The 22,637-nt window shown below is 40.7% G+C and overlaps 1 protein-coding gene and 1 pseudogene across 4 annotated transcripts in view; one reads left to right on the forward strand and one right to left on the reverse strand.

Moving 5' to 3' along the window:
* Positions 1 to 22,519, reverse strand: part of LOC112854424 (cytochrome P450 2C21) — a 47,363-nt gene extending 24,844 nt beyond the window's left edge. The window contains exons 1-3 of one of the 4 annotated variants that reach the window (XM_086680421.1): positions 21,223 to 22,515; positions 21,065 to 21,119; positions 4,261 to 4,562 (exon numbers count right to left, since the gene is read on the reverse strand). In XM_086680421.1, the coding sequence (XP_086536547.1) occupies positions 4,261 to 4,503 (243 nt within the window). In that variant the 5' untranslated portion in view covers positions 4,504 to 4,562; positions 21,065 to 21,119; positions 21,223 to 22,515. Of the gene's footprint in view, positions 1 to 4,260; positions 4,563 to 4,654; positions 5,907 to 21,064 lie in introns of those variants that run through there. The other 3 variants (XR_015241747.1, XM_086680420.1, XM_086680422.1) reach the window with 3 other exon arrangements.
* LOC112854793 (coenzyme Q-binding protein COQ10 homolog B, mitochondrial-like) lies at positions 5,528 to 7,710 on the forward strand (annotated as a pseudogene).
* Positions 22,520 to 22,637: the final 118 nt, after the last annotated feature.

Genomic DNA, 22,637 nt, shown 5'->3' on the forward strand with positions numbered 1-22,637 from the left:
AAGTGGTAATTATATTATTAGACACATTGCTATTATTATTGTCATCAATAGTTAACCTTTATTCAGCTCCTACTATGTGACAGATATTATATTATGGAATTTATTCATATTCTTTTATTAAATTTTGTCTGCCAAACCTACAGCTGCACCAAATTTCTTTCTTCCTATAGTTACAATAATGTGTTTCTTGTCCTGCTTAAGGGAGGCTCCTCCATCTTGTCCCATGTGTAGACTACCAGTCATCCCTCATTATCCACTCTCTACGTCTTTTTAGCACTAGAGACCTCTAAATACATAAGGACATGGCAACATGGTCGCAGACATTTCCCAGCTTCCCTGTGCGGCCATGTGACTAAGTTTTCGTGAACTGATATTAGCAGAAATGATGTGTGCAAATCCTATGCTTTTGTATAAATGGTAATTGCATGCCCTCCATTTCTCCCCCTACCCGGGGACTGAAAGGACAGCATGGGAACAACCTCACTGCCTCCATGCACATGAGAACAATAGCCTAGGTGCCCAGGATGGTCAACTAGAAGACAAAGAAAAACTGGTTCTCTAGATGACCGCAAGGAAGAGAGGCAGCCCAGCAGCACTCACCTCGATCTCATGATGTGAGATAGAAATAAGCTCTTATCTTCCTGAAGCCATTGTGTTATTGGGGTCTTTCTGTCATGGCAGCTTCTTTGGTATACTAAATTACTCCTTCAACTTGTCCAAGGTTTGAGTCCTCCTGCTACCTTACAATTCATTCTCCATAAAGCAACCAGAGTGCTCTTTTCACAAGGCAAATGTTAACATGAGAGTCCTTTAAGCACGTTAATGGCATCACATTGCTCTTGTGCTAAAGACCAATATTCTTTTTTTTTTAATGTTTATTTTTGAGAGAGCGAGAAAGAGAGAGAGATAGAGCACAAGCAGGGGAGGGGCAGAGAGAGAGGGAGACACAGAATCCGAAGCAGGCTCCAGGCTCTGAGCTGTCAGCACAGAGCCCGACATGGGGCTCGAACTCATGAACCGAGATGGCTTGAGCCGAAGTTGGACACGTAAGTGACTGAGCCACCCAGGTGCCCCAGGACCAATAGTTTTAAAAGCCTTGTAAGACTTGCATTTCTGGCAACTATTTCTCCAATCATATCCCACACCATGTTTTTACCAAATTGGTCCTCTTTCAGAGACAATAACAACTAATTCTCCTCCAGAATGAAACCGCCTGGAATGAACTTCCATCTGCATTTTGTCTGGTTAATGCTTGAACATTCTTTAGATCTCAGCTTCAGCTTCACTTCTTCAGAGAACGCTTTGCTGACATTCCTCCCATTCCTGCTCCACCGAGCTGCATGGCCTCTTTCTATTGTGTCCCTGTTACATGGTTTGTAATCACACACTTATTTGCGTGATTATTTTACAAAACATGCCTACCCTATAGACTATAAATTCCATAATGCCAGTGTCTGTTTTTTCTTTTTCATTTACCATTGAAAATCCCCAGCACTGGGGCACCTGGATGGCTCAGTCAGTTAAGCATCCGACTTTTTGATTTTGGCTCAAGTCATGATCTCACAGTACATGAGATCAAGCCCCATGTCGGACTTTGTGCATGGACCCTGCTTGGGATTCTCTCTCTCTCCCTCTGCCCCTCCCCTGCATGCTCTCTCTCTCTCTGTCTCTCTCAAAAATAAATAAATAAACTTAAAAAAAAAAAAAACCAAATCCCCAGCATCTAACAAAGTAGATATTCAATAGCTTGTTGAATATATGATATATTGAAGGACCCTGCACAAAATAGAACTGTTATTCACATTTCAAAGGAATGGAAATTAACACTGAGAGAGATTTTTAAAACTTGCCCAATGCTGTGAGTTAACAAGCAGATGAGCTAGGGTGCTGACATAATCTCTTTCAATCTCTTAGCGCAAAACACAGAAAGGGGTTTCCAGAAGCTGTGCTCTGGTAACTAGCTGTCTCAGCAAAGACAGATTTCAGACAATCCCTTCAAGATTTAGAGAGGTACTGCTATATAAATAGCTAGGAATAGAGTAGTTATTCACACATTCATTGAGCAAATATAATAGAAACAATTCTGGGACCGTATTTCCTTGACTTAAAAAAATGTGTGTTTTTAGGAAATTATTAGTGTTGTGATCTGTAGATCAGAACTTTTTTTTAAATTGAAAACAGTTTCATTGCCATTAGAGTTTACCAAAGAATAATTACTGAAAAGGGGACCTGCTCACAACATGGACAGGGAATTCCTTCTTTTGGCAATTTTAACAACCATCTCATGGATCTCATCCTCTCTGGCAACCTTCTAGCTGGATACCCAATGAACACTTCTCTTTAAAATCACTTCTTTTCTTCTTAATATGAAATTTATTGTCAAATTGGTTTCCATACAACACCCAGTGCTCATCCCAACAGGCGCCCTCCTCAATGCCCATCGCCCACCCTACCCTCCCTCCCACCCCCCATCAACCCTCAGTTTATTCTCACAGTTTTTAAGAGTCTCTTATGGTTTGGCTCTCTCCCTCTCTTTTTTTTTTTCTTCCCCTCCCCCATGGTCTTCTGTTAAGTTTCTCAGCATCCACATAAGACTGAAAACATATGGTATCTGTCTTTCTCTGTATGACTTATTTCACTTAGCATCACACTCTCCAGTTCCATCCACATTGCTACAAAAGGCCATATTTCATTCTTTCTCATTGCCAAGTAGTATTCCATTGTGTATATAAACCACAATTTCTTTATCCATTCATCAGTTTTTGGACATTTAGGCTCTTTCCATAATTTGGCTATTGTTGAAAGTGCTGCTATAAACATTGGGGTACAAGTGCCCCCTATGCATCAGTACTCCTGTATCCCTTGGGTAAATTCCTAGCAGTGCTATTGCTGAGTCACAGGGTAGATCTATTTTTAATTTTTTGAGGAACCTCCACACTGTTTTCCAGAGTGGCTGCACCAGTTTGCATTCCCACCAGCAGTGCAAGAGGGTTCCCGTTTCTCCACATCCTTGCCAGAATCTATAGTCTCCTGATTTGTTCATTTTAGCCACTCTGACTGGCGTGAGGTGATATCTCAGTGTGCTTTTGATTTGTATTTCCCTGATGAGGAGTGACGGGGAATTCTACCAGACATTTAAAGCAGAGATAATACCTATCCTTCTCAAGCTGTTCCAAAAAAATAGAAAGGGAAGGAAAACTTCCAGACTCATTCTATGAAGCCAGCATTACTTTGATTCCCAAACCAGACAGAGACCCAGCAAAAAAAGAGAACTACAGGCCAATATCCCTGATGAATATAAATGCAAAAATTCTCAACAAGATACTAGCAAATCGAATTCAACAGCATATAAAAAGAATTATTCACCATGATCAAGTGGGATTCGTTCCTGGGCTGCAGGGCTGGTTCAACATTCGCAAATCAATCAATGTGATACATCACATTAAGAAAAGAAAAGAACCGTAAGATCCTGTCAATAGATGCAGAAAAAGCATTTCACAAAATTCAGCATCCTTTCTTAATAAAAACCCTTGAGAAAGTCGGGATAGAAGGAACATACTTAAACATCATAAAAGCCATTTATGAAAAGCCCACAGCTAATATCATCCTCAATGGGGAAAAACTGAGAGCTTTCCCCCCGAGATCAGGAACACGACAGGGACATCCACTCTCACTGCTGTTGTTTAACATAGTGTTGGATGTCCTAGCATCAGCAATCAGACAACAAAAGGAAATCAAAGGCATCAAAATTGGCAAAGATGAAGTCAAGCTTTCACTTTTTGCAGACGATATATTATACATGGAAAACCCAACAGACTCCACCAAAAGTCTGCTAGAACTGATACATGAATGCAGCAGTTGCAGGATACGAAATTAACGTACAGAAATCAGTTGCATTCTTATACACTAATAATGAAGCAACACAAAGACAAATAAAGAAACTGATCCCATTTACAAGTGCACCAAGAATCATAAAATACCCAGGAATCAACCTAACCAAAGATGTAAAAGAATTGTATGCTGAAAACTATAGAAAGCTTATGAAGGAAATTAAAGAAGACACAAAGAAATGGAAAAACATTCTGTGCTCATGGATTGGAAGAATAAATATTGTTAAAATGTCAATACTACCCAAAGCTATCTACACATTCAACACAATCCCAATCAAAATTGCACCCCTGCAAATATGGCTGGGGCCATATTTTATTTAGATATATGGCTGTAACCGCAAACAGTTGGAAGAAAAGTAATCATACTCACCTTGCTTATGGATTTGCTTACATTATTAGTATTTATCTGCAAAATATTTCCAACGATTGGCAGAGGAGTGGGGCCAGGTGGTAGCTTCCCTTTGGCATGGTTTTGATTCCAGAGAAAAAAAAGAATCAAACAAGAAAGATAAATCACCAGAACTATGAAAAGATCCATTTTTGTACCTTGTGTAAATGCAGTTGGAAGCTTGGAATCCAAAGGTTTTATAAATACTAAGTTCCAGCTGATCATCAAACATGCACTAAATCTTCAACCTTTTGGATACTTTTTTATCTTCAGTGGATTTTGACCTATTAGCAAAGAGTAAAACAAAAACAGTCACTTTAGTATTGATAAATATCTAGGTTTTCATTGGTAATCCAACTAAAACAGTAACTCTTACTTCTTCAGAGATGGTCATATTTTAACAGTAAAACTGAAAACTATCAGATTTCAAAGGGCTGGAATTCATGATCTTGACAAATGATGAAAGAGAGTATCTCATGTCAAAAATTACTACTACATGAGCAGAAGAAAGCAGCACTCTCTCAGTGCCTTTTCACAGAAAATCCAGGAAAAGGCCAGAATTAAGAGATAGTAGGGAGAAGGCAGGGTAAAAAAGAAGAATATACAGAGCTAGTCTTTCCTAAAGAAGAGTAGAGATATCCCAACTCTTGGCAGAGCCCCTTTCTATATGTCAAGAGTTCTTTTTTTTTTAATTAAAAAATTTTTAATGTTTATTTTTGAGAGAGAGAGAGCGCGTGTGTGTGTATGAGAGTGAGAGAGAGTGAGAGTGAGAGAGAGAGAGAGAGAGAGAGAGCAAGCGAGCACACATGAAGGGGAGGGGCAGAGACAGGAAGATACAGAATCCAAAATAAGCTCCTGGCTCCTAGCTGTCAGCACAGAGCCTAACACGGGGTTTGAACTCACAAATTATGAGATCATGACCTGAGCCTAAGTCTGATGCTTAACCAACTGAGCCACCCAGGTGTCCCAATATATGTGAGGCATTCTGACACACTTAACTCCCAAAGGGGATGCAGGGTCAAAAGACATTAGAAGACAGGGATCTACCAAGTCCAAGAAAGAAATCACTTAAACAGTGGAAGGTCCTTTGGCTGCATATCACCCCTCCTTCCCCTTGTACATCCATTTCCAATGAGGGTCCTATAACCAGAATACATTGCTTAATCTCACGTGGGTAAGGAAATATACTCCAGAATTCAATACTATAAATATTTGAAAGTGTCTAGAAGCTCAAAGATATGAACAAAACTTCAAGACTCAAAATACATTTGAGGAAATCCAACAAGGCACGACAAATATCACACTTAAGAAACGAGAACATGAGAGTGAGATGATCATGGAAGCTGGGGCCAGTCAGGGGGCCCTGAGAAAGGTGGTTTCAGGATGCCGTCCAAAGTCAACGGCAGCGGCTGGAACCCTGGCTCCAGCACAGGGGCCCTACCTGGAACGTCAGATATTTAGCTTCCTGTGGTATACTGATGAGCAGAACTCTTCCACTACATACCTCAGTTTTGCCTAAGGAGATATATGCAAAAACTTTCTTCAAAATTGTTGCACCATTAATAAACAAAAGAATATTTAGAGAGGAGAATTATAGGATATTCTATGCAGAAAATGTATGATGTGGTATCAGGAATGGAAGACTACAAGCATTTTGTTCCTTGGCGTAAAAAATCAGATGTAATATCAAAGAGAACCGGATACTGCAAAACACAATTGGAAATTGGGTTTCCACCTGTGTTGGAGCGCTATACATCAGTAGGAATCTTGGTGAAACCACATTTGGTAAAGGCATCCTATACTGATGGGAAGCTTTTCAATCATTTGAAGACTATTTGGCATTTTAGCCCTGGTCTTCCTGGCTACCCAAGAACTTGTACCTTGGATTTTTCAATTTCTTCTGAATTCCGCTCCCTTCTGTACTCTCAGCTTGCCACATCATTTTTCGATGAAGTTGTAAAGCAGCTGGTAGCTGCCTTTGAAAGAGGAGCATGTCTGGGACCTCATCAAAATAAAAAGCTTCTGCACAGTGAAGGAAACAATCAGCAAAACTAAAAGGCAACCAACAGAATGGGAGAAGATATTTGCAAATGACATATCAGATAAAGGGTTAGTATCCAAAATCTACAAAGAACTTCTCAAACTCAACACCCAAAAAACAAATAATCCCGTGAAGAAGTGGGCAAAAGACATGAATAGACACTTCTCCAAAGAAGACATCCAGATGGCCAACCGACACATGAAAAAATGCTCAACATCACTTGCTCATCATCAGGGAAATACAAATCAAAACCACAATGAGATACCACCTCACACGTGTCAGAATGGCTAACATTAACAACTCAGGCAACAACAGATGTTGGCGAGGATGCGGAGAAAGAGGATCTCTTTTGCATTGTTGGTGGGAATGCAAGCTGGTGCAGCCACTCTGGAAAATAGTATGGGGGTTCTTCAAAAAACTAAAAATAGGGGCGCCTGGGTGGCGCAGTCGGTTAAGCAGCCGACTTCAGCCAGGTCACGATCTTGCGGTCCGTGGGTTCGAGCCCCGCGTCGGGCTCTGGGCTGATGGCTCGGAGCCTGGAGCCTGTTTCCGATTCTGTGTCTCCCTCTCTCTCTGCCCCTCCCCCGTTCATGCTCTGTCTCTCTCTGTCCCAAAAATAAAATAAATAAACGTTGAAAAAAAAAATTTAATAAAAAAAAATAAAAAAAAAAAACCTAAAAATAGAACTACCCTACGACCCAGCAATTGTACTACTAGGCATTTATCCAAGGGATACAGGTATGCTGTTTCGAAGGGACACATTCACCCCCATGTTTATAGCAGCACTATCAACAATAGCCAAAGTATGGAAAGAGCCCAAATGTCCATGGATAGATGAATGGATGGAATGAATGGAATAAATGGATAAAGAAAATGTGGTATATATATACACAATGGAGTATCACTCGGCAATCAAAAAGAATGAAATGTTGCCATTTGCAATTACGTGGATGGTACTGGAGGGTATTATGCTAAGTGAAATTAGTGAAAGACAAAAATCATATGACTTCACTCATATGAGTACTTTAAGAGACAAAACAGATGAACATAAGGGAAGGGAAACAAAAATAATATAAAAACAGGGAGGGGGACAAAACAGAAGAGACTCATAAATATGGAGAACTGAGGGTTGCTGGAGGGGTTGTGGGAGGGGGGATGGGCTAAATGGGTAAGAGACATTAAGGAATCTACTCCTGAAGTCACTGCTTCACTATATGGTAACTAATTTGGATGTAAATTTTAAAAAATCAAAAATAAAGTTAAAAAAATGTAATTCTTAAAAAAAAAAAAAAAGAAAAGAAAAGAAAAGAAAAAAGAAAATCACATAAGCTGTATGGTCCAGAAACAAATATACCTCGGAATTAAGGCTTCATGAAGTTCACCACACATAAAGGGAAAAAAAGGATTGGTCACCTGTTTGTAACCTTAGTTTATTCACTTTTAGGCAGTGCTTTTATCATTTGCTTTCAGAAGTTAGAAAGCATTTGTTAAACCCAGCTTTGATTTTAAGCCTACACCGCTGAGAATTTGCATTTGGAACATGGAACCACGTGTATACAGAATTCATTCAAGTGTAATTCATGCAAGTAATGTGCATATTAGCATATTTACAATAATGGGATATCATCACTCTTAAGCAGAAATTGAAACTGTAGACTTAAGCCTTTTAATTATGACCTTACCTGAAAGAGGTTAGTTGAGTTCCTCACACAGTATGTATTATATTAACCATTATCACCTTTAAGTTATTAAATTCAGACTATTTATAACTTATTGTCATAGGGCCTGCCTCTTGGCTTAGGATATTCGAGTAATCATCAGATATTTAAAGTAGAAACTTAGACTTAAAAATACTGTTAATGAGGGTTCCTTGGCACTTTTCTTATTTTTAAATTGTTCTTATGGGTATTCAGTGCTATATATAGTGAGATTAACTCCCAGATTAAACAGTGAAGATTTTTTTGGTGAGTGGTCCAGAGCTTTAATATATTTTTCTTATAGTTTGCACCCCTCTCCCAGGTACTTTGACTGCTCTTTCAATAATGCTGATTATGTGTCAAATTTTGTCTACAACAGTGGGCAACACATGAAGATGAGTTGGTTGATATGTCTCCAGCACCATGCATCCCTGTTTTCCATTTATTGTGTGTATTCACTTTCAATAATGTATTTCAAACTGATATTTTTATAAACAAATCAATGTCTAAGGACTGAAATAGTAACTTAATAAAGTTAATTTATTTTTTGTACAGCTAAAAAAAAAAACCAACAAAAAAACAAGAACGTTAGGGGTGCCTGGGTGGCCCAGTTGGTTAAGTGTCCAACTTTGGCTCAGGTAATAATCTCAGGGTTCATGGGTTTGGGCTATGTTTCAGGTTCTGCCCTGACAGTGCAGAGCCTGCTTGGGATTCTCTCTCCCACTCCCACTTGCATGCGCTCGCTCTCTCTCTCTCTCTCTCTCAAAATAAATAAAACTTAAAAAAAAAAAATAAGAATACTAATCCCTGAAGAAGTTAACCTTGAGGAAACAAAAATGGTTAAAATAAGTAAAACATCATGAGATATATTTAGCCATTTAAAAAGAACACGTTATTAGAAAAAGTTCTTGGTAATTAACAATACGATTACAAAACCTTTTTTTTAAGAGAGAGCGAGAGCGAGAGCAAGAGCATGCACAAGCAGGAAGAGGGGCAGAGGGAAGACGGAGAGAGAATCGTAAGCAGGTTCCATGCTGCCCAGCACAGAGCCTGATGCAGGGCTCTATTTCATGACGGTGACATCATGCCCTGGGCCCAAATCAAGCGTCAGACACTTAATTGACTGAGCCACCCACATGCCCCAAAAGCATGTTTTATTTTTATTTAAATGGGTTAGTTAACATATAGTGTAATAACGATTTCAGGAATAGAATTTAGTGATTCATCACTTACATATAACACCCAGTGCCATCCCAACAAGTGTCCTCCTTAATGCCCACCACCTATTAAGCCCATCTCTCCACCCAACACCCTTCAGCATCCTTCAGTTTGTTCTCTGAATTTAAGAGTCTTTTATGGTTGTCTCCCTCTGTGTTTTAATCTTATTTTTGCTTTCCTTCCTTTTGTTCATCTGTTTTGTTTCTTAAATTCCATATATGAGTAAAATCACATATTGGTCTTTTTCTAATTTCACTTAGCATCCACGTTGTTGCAAATGGCAAGATTTCATTCTTTTCGATTGCCAAGTAATATTCCATATATTATATATATGTACCACATCTTCTTTATCCATTCATTGTTGATAGACATTTCGGCTCTTTCCATTTTTTGGCTATTGTTGATAGTGCTGCTATAAACATTAAGGTGCATGTGCTCCTTCAAATCACCACTCCTGTATCCTTTGGCTAAATACCTAGTAGTGCAGTTACTGGTCGTAGGGTAGTTCTATTTTTAACTTTTGGAGGAGCCTCCATATTGTTTTCCAGAGTGGCAGCACCAGTTTGCATTTCCACCAACAATGCAAGAGGGTTCTCCTTTCTCCACATCCTCGCCAACATCTGCTGTTGCCTGAGTTGTTCATTTTAGCCATTCTGACAGGTGTGAGGTGGTATCTCAGTGTGGTTTTGATTTGTATTTCCCTGATGATGACTGATGTTGAGCATTTTTTCATGTGTCTGTTAGCCATCTGGATGTCTTCTTTGGAAAAGAGTCTATTCATGTCTTTTGCCCATTTCTTCACTGGATTATTTGTTTTTTGGGTGTTGAGTTTGGTAAGTTCTTTATAGATTTTGGATACTGACCCTTTATCTGACGTGTCATTTGCAAATATTTTCTCCCATTCTGTCAGTCACCTTTTAGTTTTTCTGACCGAAAACATTTTTTAAATGAACAAACGTGCTGAGTAATAAACTAAATTTAGCTGTATTTCAATTTATTTAGCAGGAAGACATTGGGAAACCAAAGGTTTCCCAAGAATAGAGTATAAAGTAATAATAATGAAAACTACAAACAAAGTTAAATGGTATGGACAATAGTTCTAGAAGTTCCAATGAATTTATGATAGCAGTTTCAAGGAGAGAGAAAAAAATACTTAAATGGAAAAATAAGCAAAGGAAATTGAAGAAAAATTTCCTAAACTGATGAAAAATGCAAAGGATCCACACCAAGTTTGAAGAAGGATTAAAGTAAAAAGACCGACACTCCCACAATCTTGTGAGACCTTGGAACATCAAGAAACAAAACAAAACAAAGACAAAATGTAAAAACTCCTGGAGAGGAAAAGGAAGTTATAAAGAATAAAGATCAGTTTAAAGCTTCCCATATACGATGCTTTTACATGACAGGCTACAGTGGAGTAAGGTATTCAAAGGTTCAATAGGAAATGATTTTCAAATTAGTGTATGCCAAAATAGGATTCAAATATGAGGTCAAAATACAGGCATTTTTGAACATGTAAACATTCAGACATTTTATAACCTTGAAACCATTTCCAAAATGATTGAGAAAAACTCCAACAAAATAAAAATGTATCCAAGAGGGGCACCTCAGTGGCTCAGCCAGTTAAGTATCTGACTCTTGATTTCTGCTCAGGTCATGATCTCATGGTTTGTGGGACTGAGCCTTGCGTCAGGCTCTGTGCTGATAGTGTGGAGCTTGCTTGAGATCCTCTCTCTTCCTCTCTCTCTGCTCCTTCCCTGCTTGTGCTCACTGTCTCTCAAAATAAATAAACTTAAAAAAAAAATGTATCCAAGAAAAGGGAGAAGGCGGGATACAAAAATAATGTGCAAAAGAAAACTTTTTTTTTTCAAGCACAAAATGAGTATTTTAATTCAGTTTCAGAAAAAGATGTTACATGAATTTGGATTATAAAAGAAGCTTGTTTTTCCAGAAATAGAGGGAAAAGAAATAACCCATAGTAGATTCAATGATAATTTTCTGGATCTTCCTTTTGTATCAAAAGCTGTGTATATTATTACAATCCAGGCCTATCTCAAGAAACAAGAAAATCCCCAAATACAACATCTAACAGCACACCTAAAGGAAATAGAAGCAGAGGAGCAAAGACACCCCAAAGCAGAAGAAGAGAAATAATAAAGTCAAGAGCAGAAATAAACAATATAGAATCTAAAAAAACTGTAGGGGAGATCAATGAAACCAAGAGTTGGTTTTTTGAAAAACTAAACAAAATTGATAAACCTCTAGCCAGGCTTCTCAAAAAGAAAAGGGAGATGACCCAAATAGATAAAATCATGAATGAAAATGAAATTATTACAAAAAATCCCTCAGAAATACAAGCAATTATTAGGGAATACTATGAAAAATTATATGCCAACAAACTGGACAACCTGGAAGAAATGTACAAATTCCTAAGCACCCACACACTTCCAAAACTCAAAGAGGAAGAAATAGAAAACTTGAACAGACCCATCACCAGCGAAGAAATTGAATCAGTTATCAAAAATCTCCCAACAAATAAGAGTCCAGGACCAGATGGCCTCCCTGGGGAATTCTACCAGACATTTAAAGCAGAGATAATACCTATCCTTCTCAAGCTGTTCCAAAAAAATAGAAAGGGAAGGAAAACTTCCAGACTCATTCTATGAAGCCAGCATTACTTTGATTCCCAAACCAGACAGAGACCCAGCAAAAAAAGAGAACTACAGGCCAATATCCCTGATGAATATGGATGCAAAAATTCTCAACAAGATATTAGCAAATCGAATTCAACAGCATATAAAAAGAATTATTCACCACGATCAAGTGGGATTCGTTCCTGGGCTGCAGGGCTGGTTCAACATTCGCAAATCAATCAATATGATACATCACATTAAGAAAAGAACTGTATGATCCTGTCAATCCATGCAGAAAAAGCATTTGACAAAATTCAGCATCCTTTCTTAATAAAAAACCCTTGAGAAAGTCAGGATAGAAAGAACATAAACATCATAAAAGCCATTTATGAAAAGCCCACAGCTAATATCATCCTCAATGGGGGAAAACTGAGAGCTTTCCCGAGGTCAGGAGGATCCCCCTGTGTTGTTCAGTGGTCAACCGTATGACTTATGAACTCTATAATGGAAAGTATTTCAACTAAATTACATTCTACAAACATTTGTTAAGTATCTTGCAGAATCACTTGGACGTCAAACAATCTGTTGAAATAGTGAGTGGACAGTTTCACAGTGGGTAAATAAAAAGGGAGGTTCAGAAAAGTTTGTCTCTTTGCAATCTTTATTTACTTTTTTTTTTTTTAATTTTTTTTTCAATGTTTATTTATTTTTGGGACAGAGAGAGACAGAGCATGAATGGGGGAGGGGCAGAGAGAGAGGGAGACACAGAATCGGAAACAGGCTCCAGGCTCCGAGCCATCAGCCCAGAGCCTGACGCGGGGCTCGAACTCACGGACCGCGAGATCGTGACCTGGCTGAAGTCGGACGCTTAACCGACTGCGCCACCCAGGCGCCCCTATTTACTTTTTTAAAGAGCAAGAAAGCACGCATGCATGTGCTCTCATGGGGGAGGGACAGTGAGGATCTTTTTTTTTTTTTATTTTTTTTTTTCAACGTTTATTTATTTTTGGGACAGAGAGAGACAGAGCATGAACGGGGGAGGGGCAGAGAGAGAGGGAGACACAGAATCGGAAACAGGCTCCAGGCTCTGAGCCATGAGCCCACAGTCTGACGCAGGGCTCGAACTCACGGACCGCGAGATCGTGACCTGGCTGAAGTCGGACGCTTAACCGACTGCGCCACCCAGGCGCCCCAAGGAGTGAGGATCTTAAGCAGGCCCCATGCTCCTAGTGTTGAGCCTGGAGTCATGACCTGACTCAGACGCTCTGACCTGAGCGTCTGACCTGAGCCAGACGCTCAACCGACTGAGCGACCCAGCCACCCATCCCTTTGCAATCTTTAGAACTCTCTTCCTCCTCCTCCTCCTCCACCCTCAGCAGAGCATGGAGCCATGGGGCACATGCTGGTAGGCCAGGGCCTCTGAAGCTGCTTGTGGGTCCAGATCAGGCTCTGTCTTGTCACCAGCCTGCAGCACCATGTGCACCTATAGCCAGCCCCTCCAGCTGTGCACGCCTGGCCTAATCCTCACCATCAACCATCATTGCAGTGTGCACACCTGGTGGGAGAGTGTGCAGCCGTGGGGGGGTGCACACCAACAGCTAGGGCCACTGCAACAGCCAGTGAGCCCTTCGTTGGACTGACTCCTGCTGCCTGCCCTTGCTAAGTGAGCTAAACCAGTCACAGAAGGACAAAGACCACATGATTCAACTTAAACGAAACATCTAAAATAGTCAAACTCATAGAAACAGAGCAGAATGGTTTTTGCCTGGGGCTTGGCAGAAGAGGAAATAGGAAGCTGCTATTCAATGGATGAAGAGTTTCAATCACGTAAGATGTAAAGTTCTAGAGATAGCTGTGCAACAATACTGTATTGTGCACCTAAAAATTTGAGGGGACAGGGGCGCCTGGGTGGCTCAGTTGGTTGACTATCTGACTCATGATTTCAGGTCAGGTCATGATCTCGCGGTTCATGGGACTGAGCCCCATGTCGGCATCATCTGTGCTGTCAGCATCAGAGCCTCCTTGGGATTCTCGCACTCTCTCTCTCTGCCCCTCCCCCGCTCTCTCTTGCTCTCTTTCAAAAATAAGTACATATTGAGGGGGGAAAAAAACAAAAGATTGACTCAGATATTCTCACTCTGTACTCACTACTTTTCTGGACATAGCTTTCTTGGATAGTAGGTTTCCTTCAGCTACATCTTTTGTCATTGCAGGTTCTCTTCTCCTGAAGCTAACTTTTTAGAATGCTTCTCAGACTGTAAAACCATCTGAGACAATTTCACACAGAATTCCAGAACTTATTTCATTCTTCAGTAATAGAAAGTGGAGTATCCATTTTCGCAACTGCAACATTGGAACACTATTCTGGACATCTTCGCTATGAAGAATGAATTTTGAGGGCGCCTGGGTGGCGCAGTCGGTTAAGCGTCCGACTTCAGCCAGGTCACGATCTCGCGGTCCGTGAGTTCGAGCCCCGCGTCAGGCTCTGGGCTGATGGCTCAGAGCCTGGAGCCTGTTTCCGATTCTGTGTCTCCCTCTCTCTCTGCCCCTCCCCCGTTCATGCTCTGTCTCTCTCTGTCCCAAAAATAAATAAACGTTGAAAAAAAAAAATTAAATGAAGAATGAATTTTGAAAAAAATGCACACTGATCAATGAAGTAGCCACCTCTTAAGAAAAAAAAAACAAAACACCTTAGACAACTCAAGTTGGTTGTGCCCAAACCACAGCTATGAAGCTGGGATTCTGCATTGTTCAGAGAATGATCACATCTCCTACTGTCCACTCCGCCCTTCAGTTTTCCCTATCATTCTCCCCTTTGGGTTATCTCCTCTCTTCAGTCCTGCCAGGCAGTTTGAACAGAAGATAGCCGTGGGCACATCAACTTAAAAACTTTTTAAGAAAAAGAATCAAGGTGGGGCGCCTGGATGGCTCAGTCGGTTAAGCATCTGACTCTTCATCTCAGCTCAGGTCGTGATCTCACGGTTTGTGGGTTCAAGCCCCATGTTGGGCTCTGCATTGGCAGTGTGGAGCCTGCTTGGGATTCTCTTTCTCCCTCTCTCTCTGCCCCTCCCCTGCTTGCGTTCTCCTTCTCTCCCTCTCTCTCTCTCTCAAAATAGATAAATAAAACTTTTTAAAAATTAAAAACAAAAAAGAAAGTGAATACTATCCATGCCTTTCCAACTTCTATAATTCTATTCTAATCTATCCCCAAATTCACCTTTCTTGTTATCAAACCTGTGCTCTTAGGATGTTTCGACAGAAGAAAGAGTCTACATCTCAGGATAAGGTTCATTATTTCTATTTCATCACAAGTCAGATATAATCATTATCAGGTTGTCATAGGTAAGTTTTTTAGCATTTAGCACTCCCTAGGAGTTATTAGATGCAATTACTTGACAAAACAATTGCCCAACATATATCCCAATATAAAGAAACAATAGTACAAGTTTTCCCTGGATATACCCATCTGTTCAAGTGCATCAGGGGATTCAGTGGTTCTCATACCTGGCCTATCAAAATTATGCTAGAATCAAAATAAAATAATGTTGCCCAGAACAATGAAGTTATATTTAAATACAGTACTGGGGCAATAGCTACTGATAATTCAGACACCAGAGGACTTGGAGCCCTCCTCATCCTGGGAGTAATGAAGAGGCTTTACAGCATCCATAACACCCTTCAAAATGGGCAAAAAAAGCAAGTGGTGCATACAAGTGAATTCTTCCCAGAAAGAACTATGGCCTCCAAAAGGTTAAGAACCATTCCCAAGAGATAGAAAAAAAGGACAGATACTGAAAGGAATTTGCTTCTTCTTACAGCTCCTTAAATCAGCTACTTGACCCAAATCACTGCACCTCATCCAGATCCCATGAAATTGGTTGTTCAGACCAAATTCCACAGAAAATTATTTGAATGTCATTATTTTTGACCTTCTAGGCTCTACCCATTTAGGGTCCTAGGTCCTGCCCGCTAACCAATTTCTCCAATCCACCCAGTGTAACAGAAAATAGATGATTAAACCAACTGTAATTTCAGAGGAAGAAATGTCCTTTTCTTTCTGGGAGTACCTCTCTTCTATGTGTTCTAGAATCTTCCCTGTCTCATTTCGGTGAAAACTTTGCACTCACTCAATAAGTATCTTTATTTCCTTCCCATGTACTTTTTCCACTTGATCCAACCACTATTTAAATCTGCCACCCAGATCTTTCCCACTTTGGTTTAACTTCTCAAAGAGAAGATCTTCCATTACTGAAATTTCTCTCACCATCATCTCCTTCCTTCTAAATTGCTCTCTTTAGTTATGACTCACCAGCAAATCCTCTTAGCCCATCCAAAGGCCACCCAGGTGTCTACCTTCCTCACTCAATCTGATCTATTCCTTCTTTTTTAAAAAACGTTTATTTATTTTTTAGAGAGACAGAGACAGAGTTTCTGGAGCAGGCTCTGCACTGACAGCAGTGAGCCTGATGCAGGGTTTGAATTCACAAACCATGAGATGGTGACCTGAGCTGAAGTTGGATGCTCAACCAACTGAGCCACAAAGGCGCCCCATTCCTTCTTTTTCATGTTTTTCTTCTCCTTTTGCTTCTTTGGACTTGCCCAACTGATTATCTTCCTAGATCCATGAGAACGCAGAGAGACAATCTTCATGTAATCTTTTTTTTTTTTTTTAATTTACCCATTTTGAGAAAGAGAGAACACGAGCATGCATGCATGCATGCACATGATCAGGGAAGAGGCAGAGAGAGAGGATCCTAAGAAGACTTTGCACTGTCAGTGCAGAGCCCAATGTGGGACTCCATCTCACGAACCGAGACAAAGACCTGAGCCAAAATCACAATTCAGATGCTCAACCGACTGAGCCACCCAGGGGCCCCAATCTTCATGTGATCTTCTCTGCATTTCCATGGCTATGATGATTATCCAGACTCTCAGATACTAGGTCTAGAAATTAGAGACCTCCAGCAGGCCCTTGAACTACCCCCTCACTGTATTTCAAAACACTCCAGGGAACTCCTGCATAATTTCCCTCAAATATCACCTGCAAGCACATCCCTGTTCTTGCTCAAATTTCCACCGAATCAAATAAAAAATTGCTAACTCAGTATTCAGATCACTCCATACATACCAAACTCCAATTCCTTATCAGGCCAAAGCCCATTTTTACCAAACCACTTAAAGTCCTCTGCTCCCTCTACCCAGTCTCCTTGCCAATCCACTTGTCTAAAGTTGGGCATGTCCTCACCAGATACGGAATTCCCTTCCCCATCTTTCACGGCCAACTTACGCCATCACTTCTTTTAAGTGCACTATGTTTAATCATCAATTATAGCTTCACTTTAGAGCACAGTATTTTACATATGCTGCTCCTTAAAAGTTATAATTATTTCATCCAAGACATAAGAGTATGTATGTTCTGCCTTTCTTCAGTTCCACCTTTACCACTCACCAAACAGGGATCATGTTTTATCATTCTCAAACATTACAAGATTGAAAGTCCCCCATGATGCTTAGTGTAGGTCCACACACATAGTACATGCTGTTGTAAATGCTTGCCAAATAGTAGTATTTGCCCAATCACCTAAATGCCTCCAGAAAGAATAAAATGATGAGCCTTATAACCTAGTTCACATTTGTTCTGTTTCATTTTGACCAGAAAGAATCAAAGAAGTTCCAGTGATTGTTAGTGTCCACGATTCTTGTCATTCCTTTAGTCTCTCCAAAATAAAACTATTTGAATCAGCAGTATTGTTAAATAACTTATTATGGCTTTCCTAGATAGAATGGATGAAAGAAGGGAAAGTAAGCTTAATAGAGGAGGCCTCATCTACCTAATTAAAAAAAAAAAAACAACTCGGGCACCTAGGTGCCTCAGTTAGTTAAGTATCCGACTTCAGCTCAGGTCATGATCTCATGGCTCATGAGTTTGAGCCCCACGCTGGGCTCTGTGCTGACAGCTCAGAGCCTGGAGCCTGCTTTGGATTCTCCCTCTCTCTCTCTGCCCCCTCCCCTACTCCCCCTCTCCCTCCCTCCCCCCCCATATAAACAAACAAACCAACAGACAAAAAAACCTCACTGAGCACACTTATACCTATGCCACGTCCTGCACGAGGCTTTGGGATCATAAAGATAAATATTACATGGTCCCTGCAATGGAGTGAAACTTCTACTACACATATAAAATAATTCTCTATACTGGAACTCAGAAAGAGGCTGAGAGAAAAAACTATAATTAGAGACAACAATCATTCCTTATATTCATATATCATTTTGGTGTTTATAATCAATTCATAATAGATTTTTTTTAATTACATAAAATTACATATTGAAAATATGCCTCAATAAAAATGGCTACATAAAAAGATTTTCAGACATTCCAAATGAAGTAAATTCACCATGGCAGACCACACTGATTAAGATTATGACTAAAATAAATTATTCATGCTGAAGGAAAATGCTCCCAGAGGAAAGCATGGATATATAGGAAGGAATGAAGACCACTGGAAAGGGTAATGTGGGAATTACTTAAAATTATTTAGAAAATTATAGAGTAATTTTCATATCTTTTTTAAAGACTACTGTTGGGTTTAAACATGTGTAGAAATAAAATACATGAAAAAATGTAAAAGATGGGAGACAGGAATTGGAAATATGCTATTATAAGGTTTTTTTTAATGTTTACTTTTGAGAGAGAGAGAAAGAGGGAGAGAGGGAACATAAGTGGGGGAGGGGCAGAGAGAGAGGGAGACACAGAATCCAAAGCAGGCTCCAGGCTTTGACCTGCCAGCACAGAGCCCAACGCAGGGCTCAAACCCATGAACTGTGAGATCATGACCTGAGCTAAAGTCAGACACTTAACTGACTGAGCCACCCAGGTACTTCGATTGTAAGGTTTTTATACTATGCTTGATATAGTACATTATTACTTGAACATTGACATTAAGTTGGTGATATAAATTGTAAACCACTAAAAAACAACACACAAAAATAGAGCTAATAAATAATTGAGATCAAACGGAACCATAAGAAATAACTGATCCAAAAGGATGTAGGTAAAAAAGAAAATAAAGAACAAAACTATGAGAAAACCAATAGCAAGATGACAGACATTTACCCAATGACATAAAAAATTAAATGAAATAAAAATGGTCAAAACCAAAAGGTAGAGATTGGCTGGCTGAGCAAAAAAGCAAGACTCAAACAAATGCTTTCTAAAGAAAACCAACTCTAAATATATAGACACAGAAAAATTAAAAGGATGGAAAAAGATGTAATATTCAAACATGGATCAAAGAAAGCTGGGATGGCTCGCTTAATATCCAAGTAGATTTCAGAACAGGGAATATTACCAGAGATAAAGATGTTCATTTCATAATCACAAAGGAGTTACCTCATTACAAAATATAAGAACCTTAAATGTATATGTACCTAAAGCAGAGCTTTAAAAGATATAACACCAGGGTGCCTGGGTGGCTCAGTCAGTTAAGAGTCCCTCCCACTCTGGACTTTGGCTCAGGTCATGATTTCAGTTTGTGGGATTAAGCACCATGTTGGGCTCTGCACTGACAGCACGAAGCCTGCTTGGGATTCCGTGCACACGCTGTCTCTCTCTCTCTCCCTCCCTCCTTCAAAAATAAATAATCATTTAAAAAATCAATAATAAAAAAAAAACGATATAAAACCAGGAGTGCCTGGCTTGCTCAGTCAGAAGAGCATGCGACTCTAGATCTCAGAGTCATGAGTTCAAGCCCCATGCCGGGTGTGGAGATTACTTAAATAAAAACTTTAAAAGATATAAAACCAAACCAATAGAACTAGATGAATTCATATATTATAGCTAGAGATTTCAAGTGTCCACTCTCACTAAATGATTGAACAAGTAGACAGAAAATCTCAGTAAGAAGATAGAAGACATGAGCTTAATTACCTTGAAACTATTAACGAGCTTGACCTAATTTAGTTTATAAAACACTCCATCCTAAATAGCAGAATATACATTCTCTTCAAATACATATAGAATGTTCACCAGTCTAGACTATGATCTGGGCAATAAAACAAACTGAAAAGAATTTAATTCCAACTCACAGTGGAATTGAATTAGACATCAATAACAGAAAGATAGCTGGAAAACCACCAAATATTTAGATATTAAGGACAACGATGGGGCATCTGGGTGGCTCAGTCAGTTAAGTGTCCGACTTCAGCTCAGGTCATGATCTCGCGGTTTGTGAGTTCAAGCCCCACGTCAGGCTCTGTGCTGACAACTCAGAGCCTGGAGCCTGCTTCGGATTTTGTCTCCCTCTCTCTCTGCCTCTTGCCTGCTCACATTCTGTCTCTCTCTCAAGAATAAACATTTAAAAAAAATTTTTTTTAATAGATACTAAGCACAATGCTTCTAAATATCCCACGGGTCAGAGAAGAAATCCCAGGAGAAACTGGAAACTACTTTGAAATGAACGAAAATGAAAAGGCGGTAGTGTATCAAATTTGTGGCCTGCAGCGGAAGGAGTACTTACAGGGAAATACACACCATTAAAAGCTTACATTAGAAAAAATGTGTCAAACCAATGTTCTAAATGTGCACCACGAAATAACGAGAAAAAGAAGATCAAACTACCCCAAGGCAAAGAGGAAGAGGGAAATAATAAAGATTACTACAGAAGTCAAACAGAAACCAAAAAGAAAACAGACTGATGGAAAACAGAGGAGAAAATGATAAAGGGTCGCTACTTCAAGAAGGGTGAGTAACTTGGCTAAGTTCCACAGCTAGGAGCATTAGACCCGGTCACCCTGGGAAAAAAATCTCAGTCCCTTCCAGCATGGGAGGAGCCCAGGGGACTGGAAGTCTGGCTGAGGCAGGTCCCTCCCCAGCAGAGTCACCAGGTACTCAGATCCCTCTCAGCGGGGAGGTCTCACCCACGTGGGGAGAAGAGGAGAAAGCCTTGCGTAAAAGCAGGATTCCAACCCGCCAAACACACTTGGGCACAAAAATAAAATGCCATTTCCTCGGCTGCACGATGAAGCCCACAGCCCGGGTTCATTCTGTTGGTGGCTCATTTTGCTTCAGTCTGTCCGTTGCCCTTGGCCTTTGCCTACCTGCGCCCACCAGTCACTGTAGGAATGGGATCTATGGGCTCACATCAAATCAAGGGGGCCTGAGGGACAAACCGACAAAATCCCACCACAAGATAATTTACCCAGCCCTCAGCCATACGGTGCACACGGGACAGGAAACAGCCAGATCTGCAGCTTCTGTAACACAGACCAAGGCACGAAGGCAAAGTTAGATTATTTTATTAGCAGTGTTTAATGGCCCACACTGTGCTCTTTCCTCCCGCCGCTAGGCTCTGCGCACCTGTCTTTCAGCAATGACTGATCCACACGCCTGGCCTTGACCAACAGCCTCCGACGGCATGCAAGACGGGTCACCTTTCTCCTCAGACTCCAGGATTTTCTGCAGAAGCTTGGAATGGGGTGGACTATTTTTCTAGCTCCTGCTTCTCCGTAGCATCTCATAAACCTCAGATTCTTGACCTATGCCAAGGTTGCCAAAAGGACAATGCTTCAATCTGGGAAGAGCGTATGGAAATTCATTATGTGTCAGAAGTCAGAAATAATTCACCATGCGTTCCTCTCTGGTAAATATTAGACACAGATCTCAGGATATACACAGGTAATCACAATGCAGTAAACCCTCTCTTAAATTCAACAGATGGTTTGCCAAGGTTTCGAGGTATATTTGTCACCAGCTGCTGCTTCAATGCAACGTGTCTTCTGCCAAACAGTTTCGGCAAGTCAGTTCCTTGTTGGCTTAGTCCCATTGGACAGAAATGCTTTACTTCTTTTCAAATTGATTCAGTGACATGGCATCAAGAGAATATTTAGAGGGAGGAGGGCAGTCAGCCACCACCTAACCACTACAACAAATCCCCTGATGCTCTCAGACCCTGACCACAGGCACTCGCCCACAGAGCAGAAACCACAGCGTTCCCTGTAACCCACTGCACGTGTTTTCTCACAACCCTATACGTTCTATTTCTCATTTGCACCAAGTCCCTGGTTCCCCACCTATGAAATTGCCCATTGGTATGGTTTGTGATGCTCGCAGAGCAACAAATATAAATGCATTTTGTAATATGGAAAGTGCCATCAATGTAAGGGACCGTTATACCTGATGTACTTTCTAGATGTTACTCTTTCCTCTAGAACAGGGCTCTTGGGGGTAGAAGAGGGAAGCAGGTGAGGGAGCCAACCTTCAGCACATGGCCAAGGGACTGGGGACACCAGGCCACACCTGCCACACTCCTTGCTCCTGCCATTCCGAGCTCCGGGCATAGAACAATGGGGTCCGCAGAGCTGAAAAGTCTGCCTTAGTGGCCCATTATGGGGGAGAAGCTCTTTGGCGTCTGGCAGGAGGAGAACAGCCTGAGTCAGTCTGCTCTACGTTTAAAATCTGTCTCGGGGCGCCTGGGTGGCTCAGCTGGGTTGAGTGTCTGACTCTTGATTTCAGCTCAGGTCATGATCCCAGGGTTGTGGGATCAAGCCCCATCTCAGGCTCCGTGCTGAGTGTGGAGCCTGCTTAAGATGCTCTTTCCCTCTGCCTCTCTCCCTCTCTAAAATAAAATGAAAATAAAGTAAAATCTGTCTCGAATCCAGTGACTTCCCACCACTCCCACCCCCACCCCCTGTGCCAGTCTTTCCATTCCTTACCTGGACCGGGGCAGTCGCCTCCTACCTGGTCTGTTTATACTTCTGCCCACTATGGTGAGT

Source organism: Puma concolor, chromosome D2 (assembly GCF_028749965.1).
Source record: "Puma concolor isolate L17-30 chromosome D2, mPumCon1.1.hap2, whole genome shotgun sequence".
Taxonomy (NCBI): Eukaryota; Metazoa; Chordata; class Mammalia; order Carnivora; family Felidae; genus Puma; species Puma concolor.